The 27,340-nt window shown below is 41.2% G+C and overlaps 1 protein-coding gene across 2 annotated transcripts; it reads left to right on the top strand.

Moving 5' to 3' along the window:
* Positions 1–1,302: 1,302 nt before the first annotated feature.
* On the top strand, positions 1,303–26,796 carry HOXB3 (homeobox B3). 2 transcript variants are annotated; one of them, XM_044999780.1, is made up of 3 exons: positions 1,303–1,374; positions 22,749–23,303; positions 24,407–26,796. In XM_044999780.1, the coding sequence occupies exons 2-3, from the start codon at positions 22,868–22,870 to the stop codon at positions 25,168–25,170; spliced, it is 1,200 nt and encodes a 399-aa protein (XP_044855715.1). In that variant the 5' UTR covers positions 1,303–1,374; positions 22,749–22,867; the 3' UTR covers positions 25,171–26,796. The 2 variants fall into 2 exon arrangements, with proteins under 2 accessions (XP_044855715.1, XP_044855716.1); XM_044999781.1 differs by lacking the exon at positions 1,303–1,374 and adding an exon at positions 19,633–20,010.
* Positions 26,797–27,340: the final 544 nt, after the last annotated feature.

The raw sequence follows: 27,340 nt of genomic DNA, 5'->3' as shown, positions 1-27,340 counted from the left end.
GAATTAAAGCAGCAGTGTATTCCTCAGGAGAGGCTATTTCATTTAAAAAAATCTCCTTCTCCAAGGTATTTAATGCATTAATGAGTATAATTTTGGCACAGATGTTTCCCGGTGTTTGCAGGTTTTCTGTGTATTTTTTATATTACAAAGGAGCTGGCTACTGCAATAGCTCAAACCCTGACAAGCAAATAGATAATCAAGAAGACAAATGGCTTCTTTTGTGAGCCACAGCTCTTGTATTAATTTTCATTTTCTTGCTCATAGAAAGTATCGAAAATACTGTTCAGGGCGAAATATCATTCCAGTTCTAAGTTACATTTAAAAAAAGGGGGGGGGGGAGAAGGAGGCCTCTAGACCATACAAAGAAAATCACCATGTTCTGAATCATTCCCTATAAGAAAATGGTTTTCGCTTAATTATGAGATTTTATGAATTTCTCTAAGTAATTATTAAAATATCCCATAATATTATTAAGAACAAAGACCTGGCTTGGAATATTTAAAGTGGTAGAATGGCTACTCTGTTCTCAGGGTACTTAGCAATTTAACTCAGACCTTGCAAATAAACTGCGTTCAAAAGTTGTCCCTTCCTCCCCCACCTCAATAAATCGCCCATTACGTCTTTTATTCTATTGACTTTGTAACAGTTTGTAAGAAATATTTATATGGTCATGTGATACAGAGCCGCTACACGTCTTGTGTTGGAAAAATGGAGTTGTGTATGTATTTGATTAACTTTTGCCCCTTTAAAGGCAAAAAGAGCAAACCTTCAGAGTTTTTATTTCAGTGAGGGGTGGTGGGGACTGCATTTATTTTGATGGCTGATTTTTTTCCCCTTTGATCTGCTTCCTATGTAAAGGCGATGCAATTTTCAGATAGAGGCTATGCTCTTAAGGGTACCAAAACAGTTCTTAAAAAGCATATGCTGTTAGGAATGCAACTTCTATAGAACAAAATCAAAGCTGGAAAGTATGAATAGAATTGAAGGGGGAGAAAAGAAGATTTCTATAGGACCTAAAAGTTCACAGCCATTATAAGCAGACAGAAGCCAAGAAAAATGCGAGAATTATACAGAAAATCATTAATCACTTCTTTTCTTTAAATACTTATCCTTTCCCCATTGTTATTCAACAGCAAATCTCCGCAGACCGTCTGTTGGGAAAAAAGTACCCGGAGTCCTACAAAAATCTTCAAGGGAAATAATAACAATAAAAAAATCTGGATCATAAAGTTGATTTTTTTTTATTTTATTTTACTTTATTTTAATTTTTGGAAAACAAAACGAAACAAACAACAACTCTCACTTGGGAAGAATCCACTCAAACCATGAATACCGTCTATGGGGCGTTGGAAAAAGGATGTGGGAATACACAAGGTAAAAGAACCGACTGCTTGGCATGCATTTTTGATCGTTTATTGCCTCTTTTCAAGAGTAAGGTTTTTTTTGGGGGGGGGCACATGAATCCTTTACGGGATTTTCCTCGGTTTCCTCATTTTATTTTGTCTGAGGGGGAGAGAGAAAAGATAGCATACAGATTACATATAAAGGGGTGAATAAAACCCCGTATTTTTCCATTTTATGCTGTGAATCCTATACAGCTAGACTAACTCTTTTATCTAATGGAATACAGAGGAAAAGCAGATAGCTACGAAATTAGCCTTTTTCTGACCAAGGCAGCTGTGCTATTTCAACTTATATTCCTCCATGTTCTATTTTGCCTTCTTTACGCGTTGCAACTTAAGTTAAAGGGCTTTGTACAACGTCATGTGTGACTCTGGAAAGATCAATCTGGTAGATATTTCTTTTTTAGTGTGTCAGATGTTCCTTTGAGGAATAACAGTGTTCGACTCCTTTAGCCAAATCAGACTTTGGGGTTTCTCGTTTCTGGTTAGAAGAGTTGTTTTGTGGAAAGGTTTGGCTTTATAGACCGTGTTGGGGTGAGCTGGGCTTGTCTGCTAGCTGTTTTCAAGACTTTCTGCATTTTACTGGGGAGACTGAAAGACAAAATAAACAAATAAATTGAGGCAAATTTCTGAGCTGCCGAGCACAGATCGCGGTATAGGGTTCACCCAGAGGACACGTTTTCTAGCCGATTAGCTGAGTATTATAGCCAAGGATTGACCTCTCAAACCCCCTTGACCTTTCAAAGACTGGACATTGTGCTGTGTAACATTTCCAGCGTCGAACTGGACGGGGCTCAGGCAAACTTTGCACCTCCGGAAAGAATCTTTTAAACCACTCGTGTTCATGGTTGTTTCTGAACGTTGCCATTGCTGGGCCATCGCGGGGAATGCAGATGAAAGGCGTCCCAGGACGATCGGGTTTTTGTGTGTTTGGTTGGTTGGCTTTTAGCGTCTTAGTCGTTCTATAGTAAAATCTGGTCACGATGCGTTGTTTATCTTCTCGGCTTTGGGTTTCAACTCCAAGCACCCAGGGTCTCCAGTGTAAAAGACAAAGGGGGAGCTGGTTTTTTTACAGTCGGGAAGCTTGCGATCAGTGCAAGGGGAAAGATCTCTGGGCTGGCTCGGCCACTTGGGTTTGTTTTGTTTTACCTCTCAGGAGGGCGTTCAAAAAAGGACCCCTACGCTACCCCAGCCAAACGCCTCTCACTTTTCCTCAAACCTCAGCTATCTTCTCCTTTCTAGAAAATCCTTTGTTTCGGAGGCTCTCCTCTCCCCACCCCACCCCTCCTTGCTCCTAGCCCACCACACTCTCAAAAGCCCTTCACAGCTCGTCTGTATCTGCTAAAGGGGTGTGATATTTGCTGATGCAGTCAGGGATTTCTTTTTGATGGTGGTGGTTGGGGGCGGGGGGTACAGGAGGGCAGGCGGTAAGGGTGTTTATCGGTGCGTGTTGTTGAAACCACCTCGCTCCTTTTAAAATTGCGGCCTTCTTCTGGGTCTCACGATGGCCCTTAGTCCTGATAGCGGCGAACTCTCCTATTGACACGGAGCAGCGTTTACACGGCCACTCCGGGGGTATGAGACATTCTAAACGGCGAAGGAGGAAAAACTCTTTGGGGGGTGACGTGCCCCCTCAGACATTTGGTAGCCATCTCCCGGCCTCGCTGGCCACCTAGAATCGTTTCAATAAATGAGCTGACGGCCGTTACCTTTGTTTATATCGGCGCGGTTCTCAGTGGCTTTAGGAGCGACTCCGCTTCATAGCTGGGTCAGGGGCATTCCGGGAAACAAAGCGTGAACGACTCATGCTTGTATTAAACCAGAGACCCAGCCACAGACAGCCCAGGTGTCTTGTGGAGTCTCCGTTTAGCTCTCTATATGACACCTGATGTTTCGACTCATCGCTCTGAGGTTTTACTCTTCCGACCTAGTTCCTGATGGAAGAATGTAAATATTTTCCATCAGCATGAGTCTGAAAGGTGTCTCCTTGGTGCATGCCCTTTCTGTCCCATGCACTCCTTTGTTCGCTCCGCCTGCGTCCTGAAACCGAAGCCAGACCAAAAGTCTATTGCATCAAACTAACTGGAATAGCTGGTCTAATTGCCACTAGGATCTGAGATTTATTTATTAGGAAGCCAGAGCAAATGTATATATAAAATACAAGGCTCGAGATTGTCTCTGTATAATATGAATATACTCGGGAGAAAGTATTTATATAAAAATACTTTCAAACACACACCCGGACTATTTCTATATTTTAGGTGTATCGACACCTGGTTGCAGCGTTCGGTTTCCTTCCACTGCTCCTCTCTGAGTGAGGGCTTAGCCGGGGAGAGCAGTTTGGGAGTTTCTCAGCGTGAACACCTTCCCCCTGGCAGATTTATGATCGCCAATAAAAACGGCGTGTTTAAATTCGTAAATCAATCTCCCCTTCTCGCTATATAAACGTTCATTTTATCTCTCGAAAGAAAGCTGCTTTGATGATTGCACCTCGGAGGCTGAGGGTGCTGTTTATGGCCGCTGTTCCTATTCTTTGAACTTTTAGCGAAAGTTGCTCTTTAAAAAAATGCAGCCGGATTTTTTTCTTTTTTGTTTGTTTATTTTGGGGCGGCGGGGGCGGGGGGGGGAGAGGTTGGCAAGCAAAATTCGGATGCGGGATAGTTTGCTTTTTAAAAAAAAAAGGTCTTTACTGAAGGAAAATGCGTGGCTTTTCCATTTACCCCCTCCTATTCTCATAATGTCCCAAATTGAAAAAAAAACATCTAATTCAACGGATAAAGGAAGTTTGCTTTATTAAGTAACTGCTCCTCTATCAACATACAATGACACAGAAAGGATTAAAAAACAGAATAAATTCACTTTTCCTTTTCTCTGTCCCTCCCCCTCTGTATTATACCTTCACCCAGAATTTGAAGCAGAATTTTTTGAAAGCAATTTCTCACAATAAGGTCTATGCTTTTAAAACAAGTATACTTTTTCAGGCAATTGGCTTCAGGATTCATTTCCCCAAGCTTTAAACAGCCCTTCCCTCTATCACACCCACTTCAAAGTGTTGCCTGGATTGAACGCTGGGTATGGATGTTCTAGCCTTTTATTAATTAGTTTTAAAAATGTGCTCCTTCAGATAGATGCTTTCCTAGAGATTATCAAGCACTGGACAACTCTCGCTAAACCTCCATGCCCATCTCTATTTTATCTAAGTATTCCGGGGCTTGCAAATTTAGAGCTTTATATTCCAACGCATTCCACCTTGTTTGTTACTGGAGGTCTCACACCGTCCTATTGTTTGATCTTCAGTGGCTCCTTATGCACTGTATCCGTTCTATTGTTTGAGGACGTGAGACAGTCATCCTTAGCACCTGAAAAATAAGGATGCAGCACACCTACTCTAGACTGGTAAAAAAATAATAATCTTAGATTCCTTGTAGGGCGGAAAGGAAACCAGTGTCATAGCTAAGTCTGTACATGCGTGTGCCTGTGTTTATGTAAACATCTGTAAGTATGTTGATACATACAGACGTGTGCACATTGTTTTGTGTCAGTGAGGCATTTGCCTACTTGGTATTTGTTGCATAGGCAGCTCCTTGTACATTCACTATAAGCAGCTTCCTTTGTTGGCCAGCCTTTCGCAGGATTCCGTTTTGGGGCATCTCAGCTCAGAGCCAAAACCGGCTTCAAAATGCAATAAAGACTCACAAAACAATAACAGCAGACGCCACAAGCTCTGGCCCTGTATCCTAATGGGAAATTCTTTTCTTTTATTTTTGTTTTAAATCTGGATCCATGAGCATAAATATCCTCAGAGGGCTTTGGAGCCTAAAACAGTTGTTCTATTCAGTGGAAGGCTGTAATAAAATGTCAGAGAGAAAAGCATTTTGTGTCTAGCAGGGCAAAGAGGCATCAGGGTTTGGGGAAAGTGTTTAAATATTCTAAACTTCGAGGGGAGTGGGGGTGGACACCCTAAGGTTGCGTTCTTTAACAGACGTATGTATATTACAGTATAATGTGCTGTGTATACGCTCATCCCACGTTCACACGCCTGTGTAAGTGTGCATATGTGTTTATAGAAATAACTAGTAGCCAGAGTACCTCTGTAGATCTAGAATGTTACATTCAATTATAAACTTATTTTTTGGGGGGGAAAACACTGTTCCAGTGGAAGGTCACAGTGGTCCTTTGAGTATGAAACTGAGAGACCCCCTTCCCCCCTTCCAGATCACGTGATTCATTAAATAATTAATGCAGAGGTTGCAGAATAGATATGTATTCGTCAGGAACATCGCAGACATGGTCTCCTTGTGTCTGACGTGAAATTCAACTGTCCTTTAAAAAACAAGCCTATAGCAGAGGGGGGGAAAAGAGAGAGAGAGGGAGAAAGGGAGAGAGAGGGAGAGAGAGAAAAGAGTCTGCAATAAAACAATTCTCAGGAAGAAAGAAGCCTCGCCGAGGGTTGGATTGTTGTGAGTAGCAGGGTCTTCCCAATTCCTAGCGTGTCTATATGTCCATGTAAATTTATTGTTTGTTATTAATGTTATTGTCGTAAAATGTGACAAATAGCCGTCTTCATTTCCTCCCATTTCTCTTCACATGGTGGTATGTGTGTTAATACCCATCGAGGCATTTCATTGATATTTTTAGGAATATTCCCTTCTCTCTCTCTCTCCCTCTCTCTCTCCTCACAACCTCTCTCTCTCTCTTTTTAAACCCCCTTTCTTGATTTATTACAATAAGCATGTCAGCAGCAGTGCGGCTGCCATTGTGTGTGTGTGTGTTTGTGAGAGAGTTGTGTTGTTTATGGCGGTGTCCAAGATAAATCATTTCTCAAGTGAAAATGATGTGCAAGCAATGATATTTTAGAGCGAGAATCTCCCTCTGCCCCACTCCCTGGAGTTGATTATTTCAGACGATTTACAGTAATAGATCAGCGGCTAATATGAAAGCTCTATAGCTGGGGGTCTTAAATTACAGCATCTGTGATTACCAATTAAGGGGAGATTTGTATAAATTCGGTAAACCGGGAACGCCTCATTGGCATATAAACCTAGTCAAAGACCACGACCTTCATATAAAAATTACAGCTGGGAGTCTGGTATTGCAGCATCCCTTTACTAGCTATTTCTCATTTTTCACCCTCTTGTCCCCTCTCCCTCTCCAATAAGGACTTTATCGCACTATAAGCACAGGTTGTTGAGGTGTGTTTCTGTTTGTTTTGGGCTTTTTAATGTATTTTGTTTTGGGTTGGGTTATTTTGTTTGTTTTTTAAGGCTGGACGTGTCCCATTTGTATGCCAGCTGATCAGGGGGAAAGAAATCAGATAAATAACTACATTTGAAAATGAAAATCGAATTGCTGCAGGGAGTCAAAATGTACGGCCACCTCTTAAAGAGGGGGAGCGTTTGATCACAAGCAGGGAATGAAGTGACTTTGTCAATGGAGGGCAGAACAATAGGTGAGCTTCCTTGCCTTCCAAACTGACTACACGGGTTCTAAGGTAATGGGGCAATGTTGTGGGGTTCGTTCCGAACCCTGAGCCTTGGACCCATTTATAATCCCCAAAGACTGTTCACAAAAGGAAGTGAATTCATCTCCAAATATTTCGTTATGCAAAGAGGAAATAGTTTGCATCGCTTCATTGCTGCAAGATCTTGCTATGATAGGTAGGTAAATAATGTCCTTAGGATAAAAGTTTCAGAAGTTTAGATAACAAAGGACATTTCGTTAGTAACGAAGAGCCTGATTTCTGTGATTTAGGGCGGTGTAAATTAGAAGTAAACCTATCCAGGTCAATGGAATTACACGGATATAAAACTAGTGTACATGACAGCAGAAGCTGGTCCTACGTCCTCAAGAAACTAGATAGGCAGAGTCTGCCAACAGATGTTAGCTTTTCACTGGCACTTGATATATAGAATATATATGAAATATAATAACTAAATCCCTGTCAACCAACTGAGGCAGCGCAGTAAAGTTAAGACTTTGGGGAGCAGATTATTCTCCTAAAGAGCGGAGTTGATGGGTGAAAGACATAATGTTACCTGTTTAAAAAAGCAAAAGTGTATAGAGACTGAGAATTTGCATCCTTGATAGAAAAGGGAAGGTCAAAAGTCAACCACTTTAGAATTTCCATTTTAAAACTTGACCAGATAGGTTCAAACCCTGAGTGTTGAAAGGGAAGGAGGAAGCGGGAAATAGCCTTTTTAAAGATGTAACATGCAAGGAGTCAGTAAAACTGACAACAGGACTGAAGATTAAATGTTCACACCGGATTCTCAAAAGTGAATCCAGCCCCATTTTCTGCTCTTCCTTTAGTCCCCGTGAGCCAAGTTTAACACCGTCATGAGGGGTGATATTTAAATCTGTCTGCTAGGGTAAACCTTTGTGTAGGAAAATTAGAGCAACTCAGCGACTTTCATTAAATATTAAGGGAGATCCAGGGACGGTGAATAAGTCAGGAATGCAGCATCATTCTTTGTCAGGCATATATTAATTTAAATCGTTGGCTTCCAATTGATTCTGACCGCTTGTTTTTTAGATCTGAGATTCTGAGCATGAAAAATTAGCCCGCTGAGGAAGGCTCCTGTAGTTACGAAGTTGTAAGGGGCGAAAATATTAATTTCACTCTCATTATCGTTATTATTACGGCTCCTTTGCTGTCATTAAAGCTTCAGACAGTGCACCACACATAACTCGATCGCCCAGTCCCATGCATTAGTCGCATAAAACCGAGGGATTGATCGATTGCGGGAGGGGCGGGGGCATTCGGTTCTGGTTCCAGACGCCATTGTGCAAACGTCTCCCTTAAATAAGTCAGATGTCAGGAAGAGCTTCGGTTACTGCAGGATGTTGAATCGGACCAGGTGGCAAACATGTATGCTTTTGACACCCTTGGCTATAATGAAGCCCATTTTCCCATTCACCTGGCATCATGTACTCTCCAAATCCATTACTGATATCTCTATCTCTAGCCTTTTGATTTAAGGTGGGTGTGGGGGGAGAGATGCCTATTTCAGATAACACCTACATTTCTGCCTTGCCTTTCTAGCTGGTTTCTACTGAAAGGGGAGGCAGCGCAGAATTGTGATTTATCCGATGCAAAAATTTTGGCTTGAGATAAGCCTGGCTGTAGGATCTAATCTTGTTGGCAATGTTGCCTCAGATCTTATTCGCTTCTACACTTCAAGTCAAAGACTTAGATTTTTATCAATGAGCTGTGCAAATAAACAAGGCGAAAGTTTTTCTCTTTCTTTCTTTCTTTCTTTCTCCTACTAGAAATTTGCCATCGTTGTATCAAGCTGATATTTACCAAGAGCGGTTTCATTCTGCCTGGAACCGTCTCAATAAATAGTCTCTGTGTTTTTCTCTCTCTGTCCCTCCGATGGCTACCGATTATTTAGCATCGGATGACGTAATACAATGAAAAGGGTTTCGTTGCGTCCGGATTTGGGCAGGCAAAGGAGCTCTCATTGTTCCTTTGGGTTGGTCAAACAATAACAGCAAAACCTCCTCTTACCCAACCATGGTCTTTGTAACTCCCTGCCATAGCTCCCTCATTCAATCAACATATTTTCCCATTTATGTTCGTTATTGGTTTATTTATCGATGAGGTAATATAACTTCGCTGATTACCTCTCTCCTACGGACTAAAACTATGTGTAGATTCGTTAATTTTATTTATTTATTTCTGCAATATTTCTTTATGAGCTCAGTTGAACTGAATACATCAGAAAGCAGCGGGTGGAATATTCTTCCTTGGGTTATAGTTATAAATGATATGAATAATAATCAAAATACTTGATCTTGTCATTCAAATAGTTCAGGTTATTATTGTTTCGTTCATTTCTGTGCAATAACCAGTTCTTCTTGCCGACTACCGTTTCAGAAAAGTTTGATCCACCAACATGAAGAATCAATATTTACTTTATCATAAACCATCTCCAAAGGAAACACCTTCCCCCCCCCTTCACAACCAGCCTCCCATACATAGACACACACCATTCCTTTCCCAGAGTGGCAGCTATTAAGGTGGACAATATAAGTTCAACAGCACCTTAGTTCATAATGTAGTGCAGGCTGTAAAAGAGTGTTATGTAAGATTAAAGAATGATGGAAGGATAGGACCCTTTGGAACTGCTATGTAAGGAGGCCAGTAGGTAATACAGAACAGGGTAATACCCGCAGTCAGTACATAAGCCTGTGGACTCAATAGATGAGGTCTCAATATATGAACAATGTATTTCCAGTATACAATATTATAACTCGTATTCCTTATACATTGTCCACTTTCTGTTTTAAAATACGCAAGATTCAGGAATCATTCATGGGTCACACATTTATTCCGGTTGGTCATTTCAAAACGAAAGGGTTTAACAAGAGATTGGTATGACATTGTAAATACAAGATGACCATTGTTTGTTAAAATACCCGCCAGCCACACCGATAAGTGTAGCCTTGTCAAAGCGAATGAATTATTTTAACAAATCGTATTGTCTAAAAGAAGAAAAAGAAACAACAAACAAACAAACATACAATCAGAGGGAAAAAAACACAATTAATGTCCGAAATAAGTATATGCTATACAGGCCTTTAAAACCGCCGATCGCCATAGGGCTCTCCATTGCAAATCAGCTGATACATTTCTGTGTAAAAAGGGATTGGAAGGAGATTTATTTCGAGAAACGACAAAGGGAAAGAAGCCCTTTGCTTTCTGTTACATTGGCAAAGGGTTGGATATAATGATGGGGTCCTTTGAAGTTCCGGGTGGGTGTTTTTTTTAAGGGGTTAATAACCACATTTCAACACTTGACTGCGATAAACCAAATCAGGTGCTATTTCAGAAAACCAGAGCCATAAATCAGAAGGGGTTGATTCCTTTTTGTTTAAAGACAGAGAGGGGCTAAATGAGGAATTTTCATTCAATAACATTTAATATTTGGGGTTAAATCCAAGACGTCAGCCCTTATTGGCAGAAGTATCTATAGAGATGGGAAGAGAACGAGACCAAAAAAAAACCAGGGTTAAATTCTCTCCAAGCGCAATTGCACCGATGGAATCAATAGGAGTTGCCAGCTCTCAGCCAGCAGTTTCTGAAGGGAGACTCTGGCAAATCAAAAGGCCAGCTGAGTCGTGACATTTTAATAGGCAACTTTTGTCCTTTCCTGAAAATCAACCCAGGCCTTTCCATTCTCAATAGCTGTAACACATCAACATTCAGGGATCCCCATAGCCCACTGAAGTCAATGGATGTTTTCCCATTCGGTCCACGGAGGTGATTCCATTAGGCCAGTGATGGCAGGCACAGAATCTCCATGATTTTAAAACAACACAAAACAATCGATAAGGAGAATTCCCCCCCCCCCATGAGAAGGGAATGGCAAACCTTACCCCTCTCACCCTTCAGACAGATTTTTTGTTCACTCTTCAATTTTAGGTCAGGTTAAAAATACCCTACAGGATCATGTCCATTGACTCCTATTACTTCGCAGTCTCTGTGATTAAACTCCAAAGTTGACAGGCTAAGTTGAAATTCACAAATATTTAAAAGGCTCGCAATGACACATCTCTATTTTTTAAAAAATGCCGAATGTATTGCTTAACTTTGTGTGTGTGTGAGTGTGTGTGTGTGTCGGGACATATGGAACCAATTTTGAATCTTGACATTGAAGACTGGCCAATTCCTACTGGCCTCTAAAACCAGAATCCATTTGGTTCTCCTCTCTCCGGCACCTCTTGTCACTCAGTATTATGCCCGTCTTGCAACATTTTAAGTCTTTATAAAGAGAAATAGCTTTTCAGAGAGGTGCCAGGGATTTTTTTTCCCCCTACAGCGGGGAAAATAAGTACACGACCCGCGCTCCCCCACCCCTCCCAGTATCTCTGGGCATCCTAGAAAGGGATCTGCATCCTTGCAACACTTAACGCGCTTTTGGAAGGTTTTTCTTCAGTCAAGGCAGTTCCGTTCGAAACGAGTGAGTCCAAAAATCAAAGCATCTTTGGGTGTGGGGGGGAAAGGAGGAGGAAGGGAGAGAAATCCGTCCGACAAAGCTGTCAGCAAGATCCACTGGGGTACAATAAAGTGGTTTCTTTTCTTCTCTTTAATTTGCTTGCTTCAGTTCAGATCCTTGCAGCAGCCGATTTCCCCCCTTCTCTCCTTCTTCCTGAAGTCCTTGGTGGCGAGCTAACACAGGTAAGAGGGGAAAAAAATTGATGCAACTTTGCCTTTCTGTACTCTGCGAATTCCAGCGCTCTGAGATATAATTAATCGCCCCCAAAGCTTTGACAGGCTAGAGACTTCTCCATTGGTCAACGTGAACTATAGCTGACTTTCCCTAATATCAATTTAAGACTGATCTCTCGGAAACATAGCCAGGGAAGTTGAAGATGGGCAAAAATAATAATTGTATATATATAAAAATTATCGTGCGTGGTTCATGCCTAGATGGGATACAGAAGCTTTCTTTAACGTCCGTGTTTCCCAGCTTGGTTTCCCGGGGACACATTTGTTAAAGCGTTAGCACCTCTCCGCTGTTTGAAAAAAGAAACTACAAACGCGGCTTTGGAAAAGCGGGGTGTTAAACTGAAGAATGTATGTGAGCGTGATTTATGGCCCTCAGAAGTTTTGTTTACTTGGAGCAGCTCCTAATTACAAGTCTTTTCCTGGAAGCCCATGTCTTCTAAAAATTCCTCTATGCTGATAGTGGATTCCCTCCCCACGCCCCTCAAATTCTGCTTTTATTTGCCAGATGTGATTAACAAACATCTGGTTAGTTTCCTTGTTTTTCCCCGTTAGCTGCCCAGTTTATTTTAGTGGGCTGGGTGAGTATAAGAGGCTTCAACTTTTTTATATCAGAAGAGTTAAAATGTTTTCAGACCATGAAAGGAGTTCCCGATCTGTTCGGGGTTTTGGAGCATCCATAATAAAGATTTATTTTGGAAATGTAATTTCTTCAGTGGCCTCCATTTTAAAAGCAGGGGCGGGAAAAGAAAATGATTCATGCTGGAATATATGACCCAATATTTACTAGCGCTGTTTCATCATTCATTCTGGGGCTCAGAGTCGGAAGAATTGGTCTCTTTGTTAAGGTCCGATGTGTATTTTAAGAGCGAGTTGCAACCAAACGAAGTTTATGTGGAAACCAGAAAGACAAATTGGATTAAATTTGAAATTCCTTTTTTTTTTAAATGTGCTCCCTGTTCAGTTTGGCTGGGTTTTGTTTGTATCCTTTTGTACTTTGATAATAACTCAGTGCCTGGGACAAATTGTTAGCTATAAAAATGCCCCCGCACATTGTAAAACCGGAAAAGTTTAGACTCAATGTCTAATATTTCCCGAGGCAAACCCGTGTATATTGGCAGAGAGCTACGCAAACGCCGGATTTTTTGCTGAAAATTGCTTTGCATTAAATTTCCTCAGCTCCAGAATTATCTTTACTCCCCTCCAGCTACACTTGAATTTTTTTTTAACCAAGCGCGTGGTCTGGCGGCGAATAAAATCTGAGGGGAACCACAAGGCCCTAAATGACCGTAATTTAATAGATTTTATCATAAATCATCAACTTCATGAAGAACCAAAGTTTTCATTGAAGTAAATTGATATTAATGGACGATTTTTGAAATTCCAACTCTCTGTGTAGTTGAAATAGATGTGTTGGTGAGACTGTATCTGTTGATTTGGATTTAATTCCCAGCACCACTTTCACGACAAACTCATTACAAATTTGGGGGGGACCTTATTTTTCTTGCTTTTGTAAGGATCAAATCGTAATGAGTCATCTGAGCAATTTTCAGTCACAGAAACACCACCGATCGGATTATTCTGGTTTGATGGTCCCTCCGAAGAGAAATGGGTTTCTTCAGAGAGTCGGCCTTAAAGTATGGTTTTGTCTGGATCTTGTGTGTGTGTGTGTGTGTGTGTGTGTGTGTGTGTGTGTGTGTGTGTGAGAGAGAGAGAGAGATTATAGCCAGATCCAGGGGCCTTACATTTGTGCTAAACATCACTGGGAGTGACGTTGTTGCTTTCCAAATTGCAAGTGTTTGTACTCATTTCATTGCTAAGCATGCATGAGCTAGAGCAGATTTTAAAACAGAACTAGAATCTAAAGTGCCGAGTTCCAGCTAAGTATCTCCCACAATAACGACATGGAAACCCTCTTAAACATTATCGTTCCGAATTCTTTCTCCTCTAATTAAAAATTAACTATTTACTGCTCTAAGAGACGGTTATAGATGATAGCCTTTTGATATGTTGATGAATATGAGAGACCAAAGACCCTTACAATATTACAGTATTTTAGCACAGCCAGTGATCGATTGATCTATCTATATGGATCACTGGTCATGCTATGTGTGTACTATGCATGTTATATATACATATATATGCATGTTAATATGTACATTTACATGCTTTGTGTCTACTATGTGTGCTTAGATAGTGTATTTGTAGTATGTAATAAATACACTATACAATGAGAATGTAAAATGAAAATATGTTCTCAATGTATCTAATTATACAACAGCTACAGTATGCTATACAAGTTCGTGTATTTATATAGTGCAGTTGTAGTATACAATAAAAACATTACAACATGAGATTGACAAACGAGAATATATTCTCATTGTATCTAGTTAGACAACACACTATACAAACACATAGAGACCCAGAAATATGATTCCTGAACATAACTCTCTCTCTCTCTCTTTTCTCTCTGACATTCCTCCCTCAGAAATTGCTACCTATCTATATGTGACATCAAATGAAGGCAGGTAAAATGGATCCCTTGTGCATCCCTCCTTCCCACCCATCCCCCGCCCCGCATCACGCTTTCTTTCTTTTTTTTTTTAATTCAGAGGAATGTAGCTATAAAGTAACGGAATGTCTTCGTTTTATAACAGAAACTGCCAAGTCAATAGATATTGGATGCTATCCAGGAGTCCTTTCAAGAGGAAAAAAAATATATCCTCATTTTCTCTCCAGATTTTTTTTTAAGTGACGTGAAATCTGGATAGCCCATAAGCAGCAGATCGTGCGGGCAGCCAGTGGTGAATCTACCGCAATGGAACACGCGTCCTCTTTCCAGGGGTCGAGAAAGGCTTTCACTGTAAATCCACTCGGTTAAGAGAGGGAGCGTGGGTGGCTAACTGCTCCAGCCGCCACCCCAACCCACAGCGTCTCTGTCTAGTAAAGTGCAGGAGCAGGTTACCAGCAGCAGATTCAAAGCTGAGGTCTTCAGAGATTTCAGTTGGTGTTGCTCAGAGCGGAGCAATCCCCTTCCTTCAGCCATCCTCTTTCTTTCTTTCTTTCTTTCTTTCTTTCTTTCTCTCTTTCTTTCCCCTCTAGTTCCTTCCACCTCTTCCGGCATTTGGCTCGGGAGCTGAGACTTTGCAAGCTTGTGGTTTTGGCAAAGACTTCGCACCTCCGTTTCCCTCCTCTGCTTAGAGGACCGAACAACAACAGCAACAACAACAAAATCAAAACAAAATATCTGAGGGGAATGACTGAGGAGGTGGGGAAAAAGAAAGCGACCGCTGGCAACTAAGTTTAGAGAATTCACTGGAATGGGGGGGGGACGCTGTGTGTGGGGGAGTTCATTTAACAATTCTGTATAGAATGGGTAAAAGGTTGACGTCTACCAGTCACGTGAGCGCATAATTCAAGTCATTATTTTGGCATTTAGAAAAGGGGGGGGGGTGTATGTGGAGAGGGCTTCTGTCCTCTCTAGTCTCGCTGGTCACTGGCTTCCTAAATAACTATTTACAGCGCCCTAACCCTTCCCCCACTCCTAAAGAAAAAAAAATACAGTATAGCAACATGTGTGGACGAAAGACTTTTGGCGACCAGAGCATTTACAGAAGAGGAGAGGAATTCGGGGGGTGAAAAAAAAACAGCCAGGAATAGTGGGAGCCCGGGTTTTGTTGTTGTTTTGTATTTAGGGGGTAATTCAAAAGCACTTCCGCTGGTTGATCATTAACCCGGTGAGTTATTACTCTTGTAAGCAAAGGTCATGGAGAGAAAGAGAGCTAATCTCTCAAAGACACCACACTCTCCGTTTCATTTTGATTTCTTATCCGGAGCTGGCTTCTGTTAAGACTTTGTGTGTGTGTGTGTGAGAGAGTGTGTGTGTGTGTGTGTGTGTGTGTGTGTGTGTGTGTGTGAGAGAGAGAGAGAGAGAGAGAGAGAGAGGGAGGGAGAGAGACTTTTTCGAGTCTCTGTAATCCATCCCTCCTCAATTTTAGCATTCCTACCCCTCACCTTCTTATGAGAGTAGGTGGGTTGGCCTCCATAATTCGGATACTGACATCCTAACTGTTACAAAGTAAATAAAAGGAAACGGAAGTGGATAGTGACCAGTCTTGCACGCTTGCTTATCTATCTATCTGAGAAAGATAAATGTTCCTATTAAGATTATAGTGCCGAATTTGAAAATACCCATAATTCACCACTAATATCTTTTAATAATGATACATAATGCATGAGCCTACTGTTGGCAGGGAGGGGAAGAGGGAAGGAGTGAAGGGTAGTGATTTTATTTTTAATCCGGATTCCTCCAAATGTAGCAAAAACCCCTTTTGCTGGAGTCACTGAAAATCTTTCTCGGAGTCTTTATTTATTTTGTTTCTATTTTCCCCTGCCTTCTCTAGTCATGCCAAATAAATGCTATTTTCCTCCTCTCTCCACCTCCTTTTGTTCAGCCCCCACCTCCACTTCCCTTTCTTCCTGGCCCCAATGTGGGTGGAACTTCTATAGCGACATATTTGGTGCGCTGGGGTTCATACCACATAAAGGGCGGTGGGGTTTTCTGTATCTTTATTTATAATCTACAGAGGGAATTAAAAACCCAAGTTAACCCGGTAAGGCTGTGATGTCAATGGAATATAGCCAATGTTGTGTATTAAAATGTGTGTGTGTGTAATAATAATCATCATCATAATAAATTATGGCTATAGGCCGCAGACCAGAGAGAGGTCAGACTGATGTGTGATTTATGTTACAGGAATGTTGTCACAAGAAGGGTAGGGTGGGGGAGGAACATTTGATTTGAGATTAATAACACCAACAGACAGAACGGAAACAAGATTATTAAAGCGAGCGAATGTTTCCCAAAACGAAAATAATTTTAAATGAGATTTTCCCCCCTTCTTTCTTTCTGAATCAAATCGTGTCAAGGTTTCAGTGATAAATCTCGGTGTAGTTTTAAAGAGGTTTAAGCTGGTATCGTTAATCCTTTTATCGAATAACTTTTGTGTAAATGTTACCCACATATAACATAAAACATCTACTTTTTTTTTAATGAGGATCATTCAAGACAGTGAGCAAATTGGCTACATAGGAAAAGATGAACTGTAAATATTTAAGCTTTTGTTGTCTCCCAGTAAAATCGTCTGGCGGTTTCCACAAGGCTTTCCTACCGCCTTACCTAATTAACACGATACATTTCATTTTTAAAATGCACTTAACCCGGACTTACCAACCGCCTTGAACTAAAAACAATAAAAAGAGGTAAATGATGGATTGCAAAACAGCTCACGGTTTTTATTGGTAGTAGTATTATTTATTTAAAACCAAAATTCACCAACAGGAAAATACATTTGCATTTTACTACAGATAATTTCTACTGATAACTATTCTAATGCAAAGCTTGAATAGATACAACTGATAAATAATTTCCCTCAAAGACCATTTTCAATGAGCAAGTGATATCCAAATGTTTGAGGGTCCAATTATTTAAAAAAAATACATGTCTGCATGATATCAATCCTTCATCTTGATGGTACTTGTGTGTGTGTGTGTGTGTGTGTAAACAACTTTCGGAAAATGCTAAAACTCTGATGAAATGTCTTCTTTAGTTACATTGTTGAGAAAATACCTCAGACAGAGCAATGGATTTTTTTTAATTTAATTTTTGTCCATTAGAAATGTTTTCCCACCATTACCACTGGAAGAGTTCTCTGTGTAATAAGTCCGATTTCCCATGCCGTTGTGATGGAAGTTTTGTCATTTTTCTGTTTTACAGTTCTCTTTCTTTCTCAAACTGCTGCGCTGTCTCATTTGTGCTGGACCAGACAACGGAGAATTGGTGAGTGTTATTAAACACGATGCCTGGTCGTTAGAAAATAAACATCTTAGAACCAGACACCACTCTTTTTTTTTAAAGAGACAACTTTGTTTTCCTTTCACTACATTTATAAGGACGATTCTTGCCTTAACTTTCTGTGGAGTGTTTTCGTTTTGCTACTGGCTTGTCTTTAAACTTTGTGATTTATGGTTATAATTTTGGGTGGACATTTTAAATGGAAAATATTTTCGTATTCCCTTTGAAGGGACGTCTAAAATGACCAGGACTGCAAAATTTGGGCTAATACAGTCACTTTTTAAAACAACACAAAACGTATAGGTGGAAATACAAGGTGATATGGAACCTAATAGCTACTTACAAGACACTCAGTGTATAGAAATGCAGCTATGGTTTTATGATTTTTTAAAATTCTCCAGTCATTTAAAAAAGAACACAAAGTTGGTACTTCAGAAAAGTTCTTTGCAGAGTCCACGGTACCTCGGATAGTCTAGATATTCGATCACAAGCCCTTGAGGTCCCATTTGCGAAAATCTATTGAGTGTTGCAAGGGTCTTTTTAAAAGAATAATCCATGAATCCTATTCGTGTCTCCTCCATGCCGCTCTGTAACCCTGGCGTGCCAACATCTCCTGTAGTTGAAGATGTGTGTCCAAGTCGTTCATAAAAAGTCAGAAGGAAAAACAATCTCAGTGAAAAATTAGACGATATTTCAATTAACACGGTGGAACCCCCTCACGACACAGGTTTGAAAACTGATGTTAGAACAATAGCTGGAAACACGATGCCCCCTAGTAAGTCTCTAGCCAGCACCTTGCAAGTCTTTCCCGCCAGACACATCCCGCAAGTAAGTGGTTGCAAAAGTAAACTCTTTATTTTCAATGGACACTCGTCAAAAGGTGCGGAAGAGTGATGCAAACGGGACCAGTGGACACACCTTCCGAGCGGGATCCAAAGAGCTTTTGTGGCCACTCCAGTTAAATTCCCCAGTCAGCACTTAACCCAAAGGGGTTGTGGGCAAGAATTAAAGGCGAGAAAAATCATGGCAATCTGGAACAATAACCGCAGGGGAAGGGGGGAAAAAAGTGCAGACACCTAAATTCTTTGCCCTGTCTTCCTCCCACGCTCCCTTTGCGACGCTTCCGTTCCCTGCACCTTCACCAAAACGCACCGGGGGAAGTTTCCGCTAACAGCGGTAGTGTGCGCGCACCAGGAGGCATAACTCTTGCCTGGCGCTAACAGCAGCGTCTGGCATCATCATCATCATCATCATCATTAATACAAATCTTTATTGTTCAGCTCCCTCCCTGAATGTGCCTTTCCTCTGTGATTTTACTCTCTGGCACCTTTAGAAGTGCAAATTCCACCTCCTCCCCTCCACCAACCTACAGGAGGTGAGGGATCATGTAGCCACCAGCCAGAGAACTTTGACACGCAGACTTAATATTAAAGTTCCCCGCGGCTGTAGGCTTTGAGTTGCAGCAACACAACGGATTCGTCCTTTTGTCATCCCCCTCCCTTTCCCCCACCGGTCTCCACTCCCTTTAAAAAAAAAAATCAGTCCCTGGCTGGCTGGCTGATCAGACCCCCCCCACTTCCCTCCTCCCCTCCCCCCAAAAGTATATGTCATAATTATTTCATATTAGGGACTCTTAACAGGAGACAAATCCAGTTGGAGGGAGAGAGAAAATATATGCAGCGGTTATTGCAAGAAAGACGGTTCTAACTGTGAAGGGGTGGGGGGGGAGGAGTATGACTATGTTGAAAGGGTTTATTAACATAAATTGACACCTAATTGTTAAACACGTGAATCAAAGGAAAGCTTTGCTATCTTTCTGTCTAGGCCTCGGTCCACCACGTCTGCAATTAGCATAATTTTTCACTAGTGACGCTGTTTGGGAGGCTGTTGGCTTTGCCCGGCGCTCCAAAGCAAATCTTGATCATTTTTTTTTAAATACCACCTAGCTTTATTTCACACCCCCCCCTCGCCTCCTCACCCCCACCCCTCTCTACCCCGGCTCATTATTATGACTATTATTATTTTTAATCCTAGCCCAGCCGTGCCTAGTTAAAGGTTTCGCGTTCAAGCTTTTCTTTCTTTCCTTTTTTTCCCTTCTTCCCCTCTGCCGTGGCCATTGTTATCAGTGAGCAGGGCGTACCAGTCTATAGGGCAACTAGAATCTCAGGGTTTGTCCATGCAAAGCCCTGAGCTTTTCTACACATCTTGGAAGCTGTAAAGATCTTGCTTTTTTTTTTTCTTCTTCTTCTTCTTCTTCCCCAAACGAAGAGAGAGAGAGAGGGAGGGAGAGAGAATTTGAGCAGCCGTAACCGAAAGCTACACTGGTTTAACCCTCTCCTTTGGCTTTATTACAGGATTTTTCTTTTTTTTTTCCTCCACGCACACTCACACACTTCTATCTATCTATCCCTTTACCATTTTTTTTAAAGGAAGAGGGTGGCATCCCCTTGCTTATTGATTGCTTTGGTGCTGGATGTGAAAATATATTATGTCTGCCTGTGCTTTGCTCGTCAGAGACTAAGGTAAGCTGGACTCAAATAGGCTTTCACTTTGTGAATGGCGGAGTCTATGTCCCAATGATTTATGACCATATGACTCCAATCTCGGTTCAAGAAGAGTTCACAAGCTTTAAGCTTCCTTCCACGCAGCGACTGTTTTGCAGCCCTCATCCAGGGGCCTTTCTTTCCCCCCTGCTTTTCAACTGGGGGGTTCTGCTTGGGGGTGATGATGATGGGGGGGAGGGAATTTTTAGGAATGTGTCTCTATTTTCCAGGCATATTCACCGCAAGGCAGTCGCTGGAATTTGAGGTGCTTCTCAGCACCAGCCTATTGTTAAGGGGCATGTCGATAGCTTTCTTATTTTAAACTAAAAATGTTTTTTTTTCTGTCTTTTGCGTGGTCTGTGAAATATACCTTAGGCGGGGGAGAGGAGAAATGAGCTGCTCTTCTTCCTAAACAGAGTCAGGTTGTGAATTTAGGATTTCCAACATGGAGGGAATCGCTTTAAAGGGAAATAAATAGGCTTAGATCTGTTCCCATCCTCTCCCCCAATCTTCCTACGAACCTTTTGACATAGATCCCTTTTCCTTCTCCATCTAGATATTCACTGTTGTTGTTTTTTTTCAATCGCCTCTAAATCTTTCCCAGTAAAAGTTCCCAGGCAGGGCGTTGTGTCTTTAATGTTGTTATCCTTCGCAAAGTGAAACTTGGACGGTGGGGAAACATACCAGAGTTGATCCTGCGATAGTTAATTGGAACATGATATAATCTAATATTTATTATTCTGCCTGAGATTTAAAAAAAAAAACACAATTCCTTGGAGTAAATAATTAGGATTCCGGCCGTCTTCGGGAAGATAAATGACCGGCATTTGTGACGCGTTGAGAGATGACCTACAAAAGCAAATCTCTTCTGTTGAAGCTCCAAACCTCGTTTTTTGGGGTAGAGAAGGCGGTCCTATTATTTTATGTATTTTTTTTGAAAATCACCGCGGTTCTTTTTAGCTGCTTTTGAGACGCCTCTTGGGCTTTTAAAAGAAGAAATAGAAGATTTAAAAAAAGAAGAAGAAGGAGGAAAGCCGTGTAAACCAGGAAGGCCTGGGAAAGATTTCCACCTCTTTGCACTTCTAGTCAATATCAGCCACCCTACTCATAATAAATGTACTGCTGGTTGTTAATTAATTCACAGCTCTTCAGCTCGGGTAGAGGAGTCTACTTTTTAATATTTATCACGACGAGGAAATAAAACCCAAGCACTCCCTCCACTCATTCTCCGCAAAATTAGGGTTGGCTCTTTGTCGCCAAAAATAAATAAATAATCTATCTCCGCGGAAGCTATCGCACAGATTTGGGAGTGTAGACGGGATTGAGTTGATGTATAAAAAGCTAAATCCATCTTCCATGTGTGTGTTGGCGAAGAGTGGGTTGTTTGAAGTGCAGGCTGACAGAACCACAAACACACCGAAGTCGGGGGAGGAAAAATCGGAGTGTTGTTTATTGGAAATCTGTGCATTGTGTTAAAGCTTTAGTATTTTGAAAACATCTCATTAGACTTTCTTTACATACCGTTTATTTTAAAAAAGTGAGACCATTCCATTTAAAAATGGATCTAAATATCAAAAAAAATCCATCCTCGCAAAATGTGAGTAGGAATGGGGGAAATCCACCCGGGTTTTTGAAATACATTTGCTGCTTGGTTGATCCCCGCAGACACCAAATTATTTTCTGATCAGTGTCGATTCTTCTTGGTTTTCTCCCCCCATCCCAGGTACAGAAAGTTCGTGCTTTGGGCAAAAGGAGGTAGAGAGAAGGCTGGTTTTCCAGCTTTGTGGAACTTTTGGGCTTGGATTGGAAAGCAAATCTAAACAGAAAGGTGGGGGGGGGTGATGATGACAAATCAAAGGGATAGAAAGCTAGAACCAAATGGCCTGGTGACAATTTTTTTTTTAAAGAAAACAAACCAAACCCAAACACAATGAAACTGGGTTTGGAAGCAATTCTTTTCAATGGCAGTTCCAGATTCAAGATTTGAAAGAAATGGGGCTGAGGAGTGTCCTAAACACAATAGGCAAATAGGCCAAAGGAAAAACGTTTTGTTTATTTGTTTGTTGTTGTTGTTGAATGGATGGACCGATATCTGTTTAAAATATTTGCTCCAGAATTGCAAAGACAACGTGTGTTACTGTGGAAGCAGCAAATCGAGCTAAATGAGTCAAGAAACCCTCACCTGGCTAAAATAGAGAGACTGTTTGCCATTCTTGGTTTAAAATCTAACATTCCGTGGAGCAGTCTTACCATAAAGCAACAGAACTCTGTAGTATCTGACCCTCCAAACTTTCGTTTCTGGGCACATCATAACCTTCTTTCTTTTATTCTTGGGAACTGCTTATTGCATGGACTGGATTATGATGGCGGGTGAAAAGGCATGAGATATATTTATGGTTAGCAGTGATCCATTCTGTGTTCTTGTTCTTATTATATTAATGTGGGTGTGTTTATATGTGTGTATGCATATGAAATCACCTGTGCTTAGACATATTTATACATACACGGTGCAATGCTGTTCAGAAAAAATGCATTGACTTTGAAAAATAAACTTTGAAATAGTTGATGAGCCTTGGGAGGAGGAACACAGGACAAATCTGTTCAAAGCATCTGTTAGCTCTGTTCTGTAGGACCCTATTCATGTCATGTGCTTTTCACGACCTAAGATGGATTCATAGCCAGGCCACTATCATTGTGTGTTTCTTCTAACCTTTCAGGTCAGCTTCCAATAGACAACTGGAAACGGATTGTCACGTGACCTTGGGGTGCCAATGTTCTTCCGTAAGGGTCTCAAGACCCTGGTAGTCGGTAAAAATATTTGTTGGGAATCCCAGAGATGCAGAAAACAACATACTACGACAGTTCCACACTGTTTGGAGGCTATTCCTACCAGGGTGCTAATGGGTTTGGTTATGATGCCCCTCAACAGTCTTTCCAGCCTTCTTCTCACGTGGAGAATGACTACCAGAGGTCTGCCTGCTCCCTCCAATCTCTTGGCAACACTGCCCCACATTCAAAAAGTAAAGACCTGAATGGAAGCTGCATGCGTCCAAGTTTGCCCCGGGAGAATCATCAAGCCCCACCTGTCTCACCACCCCCAAACTCTGTCACCAACAGCAACAGTAGCAACAGCAATAGCCAGTCAGGGAGCAGTAAAACTGCCCCCAGCAAATCCAATCTCAGTTCAAACGCAACTCTCACCAAACAGATTTTCCCCTGGATGAAAGAATCGAGGCAAAACTCCAAACAGAAAAACAGCTCCCCTACCACAGGTATAAAGTTCTGCTTTTGTAACCACCCACTTTCCTAAACAGCGAGGTAATGAAGCCACCAGCCTGAACGTTCTTGTCTGAAAGTGGAAAAATACATGCATTGAAAATACGACTATTGTTGGAGTAGCCAAGCCATTCAATCGCTATTCAAGCAAACCTCCTGGTGATTTCAATGGGAGTTTGGCCTGAATAAAGCCTACCGGGTTTGGCCCATTATGAAGATTTAGCTGGGTACACGTGATTTATGTATTTATTTATTTTAAATGCCATAATACTGTAGTAAAATGCACCAAATAAATTGTACATAGCTAAAGGTGGCTGAAGCATTGAATGCATGTAGTTACTCATAAATGCATATGTATAACCATTGCAGCATATTTATCAATATTAAAGACATTCCATAGTATATTACTTATCCATCTATTTATCGATTAACAGATAGATAGATAGATAGAAGAACACCATGGAATTGCTCTTATATATAATATAATCATATATAGTTGTACATACATACACATAAATAGATATACACGTGTCTATTATATATATATGTGTGTGTGTATGTTTTAATATAGTATTTGTGTTATATATGCATATATATTCTATAAGTGCAATTATATATATGCATGTACACTAAAGGCACAAATATACGTGTGTGGCTATGCGTGTGTGTGATCACATATATTAAATACACACCCGCATTTATACAAAACACACACATATGCCTGTGAGTATAAAATATACACACATGAAAACACAACACACACATCGCTGGCACCCGGGTTTATATTAATTTGCTTTTCAAAACCTTGCCCCCTGCCAAATTTTATTGTCTCCAAATTATCTGCTGAAAATAATCGACTCCTAAATAAATGGCCCTGGAATCCTTTTCTGCGTGACATGATCAAATTTTCATAAAGCAGGGGCAGCTTTGGAGAACAGAACTCTTAATAAATGACATGATTATAGAGTGCAGACTAATGTGAAAGGGGTGGGGGGTGGGGGTTTTGAAGTCCGCGTGCCTGTTACAGGATTTATTAGGAAATGGTACATTCAATTTCTGCATGTAAGTAATTATCTTTTATTTCATTTCGGGCCGGTAGAAAGCTGCAGCGGCGAGAGAAGCCCTCCAGGGTCTTCTGCCTCCAAACGAGCCCGCACTGCCTACACCAGCGCGCAGCTGGTGGAGCTGGAGAAGGAATTCCACTTCAACCGCTACCTTTGCAGGCCACGCCGGGTGGAGATGGCCAATCTGCTCAACCTCAGCGAAAGGCAGATCAAGATCTGGTTCCAGAACCGGAGGATGAAGTATAAAAAAGATCAGAAGTCGAAAGGCCTGGGGTCTTCTTCGGGGGGGCCCTCCCCAACGGGCAGCCCGCCCCAGTCCATGCAGTCCTCAGCAGGATTTATGAATGCCTTGCACACCATGACTAGTAACTACGATGACCCATCGCCTCCTTCCTTCAATAAGCCCCACCAGAATGCCTATGCCATGTCCACTAACTACCAAAACCCCATCAAAGGGTGCCCCTCGCAACAGAAGTATGCCAACACCGCGCCGGAGTACGATCCCCACATATTACAGGGCAATGGGAGCACATATGGGACTCCCAATATGCCAGGCAGCCCTGTATACGTTGGAAGCAGCTATGTGGATTCTTTGCCTGCTTCGGGACCCTCCCTTTACGGCCTCAATCACCTGCCACACCACCACTCTGCCAGCATGGACTACAACGGGGCTCCACAGATGCCAACCAGCCAGCACCATGGACCATGTGAGACCCACCCGACCTACACAGACCTTTCCACGCACCACGCCTCTTCTCAGGGCCGAATCCAAGAGGCGCCCAAACTCACCCACCTGTGATAGGGTGGGGGCAGGGAGGAGTGGGGGCAGGGCAGGACAGACTCGTGAGGATGTGGTGGAGCACTGAAGTGGGGTAGTGAATCCGCAGTGGGATTTGGTTCAGAAACATTTGTGTTGAGCCCTTAAGATATTTGTTTGGTGGCCTGTCTTGTTAGCCCTTCAAGTGGAGAAATTTCTGGCTTTTCCTGGTTTTATTAAGCCCATTAGGCACAACTTCTGATGATTAATTCTATTTATTTGCAAGATCAATCTATCTATCTATCTATCTATCCCCATGCACACCTCACTATCTAATCTAATCTACCTACCTATCTAAACGCTAGATAGATATACCTTCTAATGCTTCAACACAAATGCTTTTGAATATATTTGGGGTAGTTTTATGGAAATCTAGCAAGATACAAAACCAAAACAACCTGATATATTTAAAGAAGATACAAATAAGTACAAAGATTCCTCGGGCATTGATAATGGCAGCATACTGTCAACCCACCAAATCTATACAATTGGCCTATTAAGAACAGGTACATTTTTTTAAATCTAAACAGATTCACAGAAAACTACACCCTCCAAATCTCCCCCCAAAGAATCTTACCTTTTCCTTTCCAGTCTAACTCTTGAGATGAAGAACATCTTTTTTTTGCTGAGTAATTCCTCCCCTACCCTATCAGCTGAAAATATACATATCTGCCAACATTTGGAAATCTAACCTTTCTTCCTCCTCCTCTTCACACGGTCCTCAAATAGGTTTAAGAGCTGCAAAGGTTCTGGAAATAAATTTCTGCAACAAAGCTGATTTTTTATATATATATATTTTTAAAGAGGCCAAAGAGAGGAAGATAAAGTTGACAGGTCTGGATATTTTTAACCTTTGCCTCTTATGGAGTGAAGTCTCCATTCGGTTACACGGTTTTTGGTTTAGGGTTCATGAACAAAAAAGCAATCTTGAGACTTAGAAATCCTACATTTTGTTCCTCCTTCTCTCTTGACTTAACGTGAAAACAGGGTATTTTTGAACAAACGGTATGTCCTCCAAAAGAAGCAGAAGTGAATGGACCTTTGGTATTTGCTAATGCTTTCTTGTCTGGACATCTTTGTTGCACTTAGAGTTTACATTGAATGGGTAATAAAACAACTTTGAAGGGCGCTCGTCCACTAAATCCTGACGTCTTTCAAAAGCTGTGTGTTCTGGTGAACATTCATATATATTTATTGGTTATAGCCAGTTTAAAATATTTTTCCTTTTTTTGGTATTATTTATCCCCCACATCATGTATTTATATGAGAAAAAGAATCAAATTGTACTTTTTTAGTATTGACTTGTTATAAAGGACATTGTGTTTCCTTGTCATTGTACAACAAGCTTATTTTAGTTATTGTAATTTAGAAAGACCAGTAGTTTTATGTTACCCTCGTACTTATGAATAATGTAATTAGTTCTACTGGAGGCATGAGAGCAGATCCAGACTGTAATTGTATAGTCCTGAATTAGAAGAACTATAGCTAATCCCCCTCCCACGTCACCCCTCCTCTTTGGAGATCTTTCTTTGTTCCTATAGTAGTTATTTTATTTCCTTGCCTAAGGGTTGTCTGTTGAACAATTCTTGAATAAACTTTCTGTTATCAGTTTGGATCTTGTCCTATTAGTCGGATCTAAAAGCAAAAAATAAAATAAAGACCAAGTAGTCAAAACACAAGCTTAAATATCCCAGGGACTAAAGACAGATAGATGGATGTCTATATTCTCTCCTCCATGGCGCACCCCTCAGGTTATAATCCTATTTGTTTTACAGCGCAGGTTATAAACCGTTGACACGTTCCTAGACTACAATATTTAATTAAAAAGTTAATAGCTGGTCTCTATTTCCCTCACCTCACCCCACCCATTCGCCCCTTGGAAGCCTGTTTAAAATTCTCCCAAGCAGACTAAAGTTCACAGTCCTCCTCTGAGGTTACAAAGAGAGGAGATCACGTGTCCCCCGAACGACACAACCATTGGGCCTAAAATGAAAACAAAGGAAAATGATTAATCACAAAAAGGCAAAGAGGGATTTTAATACTGAAGTGAAATTAAATCACGGAAGAAGCAGACGAATAAAACCTTGGTGCTGGGAGAGAGATGCTGTGATAGGGTTAAAGTGCTAGGGAAAGGCAGGAGGGAGGGAATAGA

Source organism: Mauremys mutica, chromosome 25 (assembly GCF_020497125.1).
Source record: "Mauremys mutica isolate MM-2020 ecotype Southern chromosome 25, ASM2049712v1, whole genome shotgun sequence".
Lineage (NCBI taxonomy): Eukaryota > Metazoa > Chordata > Testudines > Geoemydidae > Mauremys > Mauremys mutica.
The sequence above is the reverse complement of the archived record's forward strand: the minus strand, read 5'-3'. Positions and strand labels throughout refer to the sequence as shown.

Bases quoted from the DNA above. Each gene is read 5' to 3' on its own strand.
- HOXB3 (XM_044999780.1), top strand. From the start codon at position 22,868: ATGCAGAAAACAACATACTACGACAGTTCCACACTGTTTGGAGGCTAT. The intron at 23,304-24,406 runs GTATAAAGTTCT...TCGGGCCGGTAG, and splicing joins AAACAGCTCCCCTACCACAG to AAAGCTGCAGCGGCGAGAGA.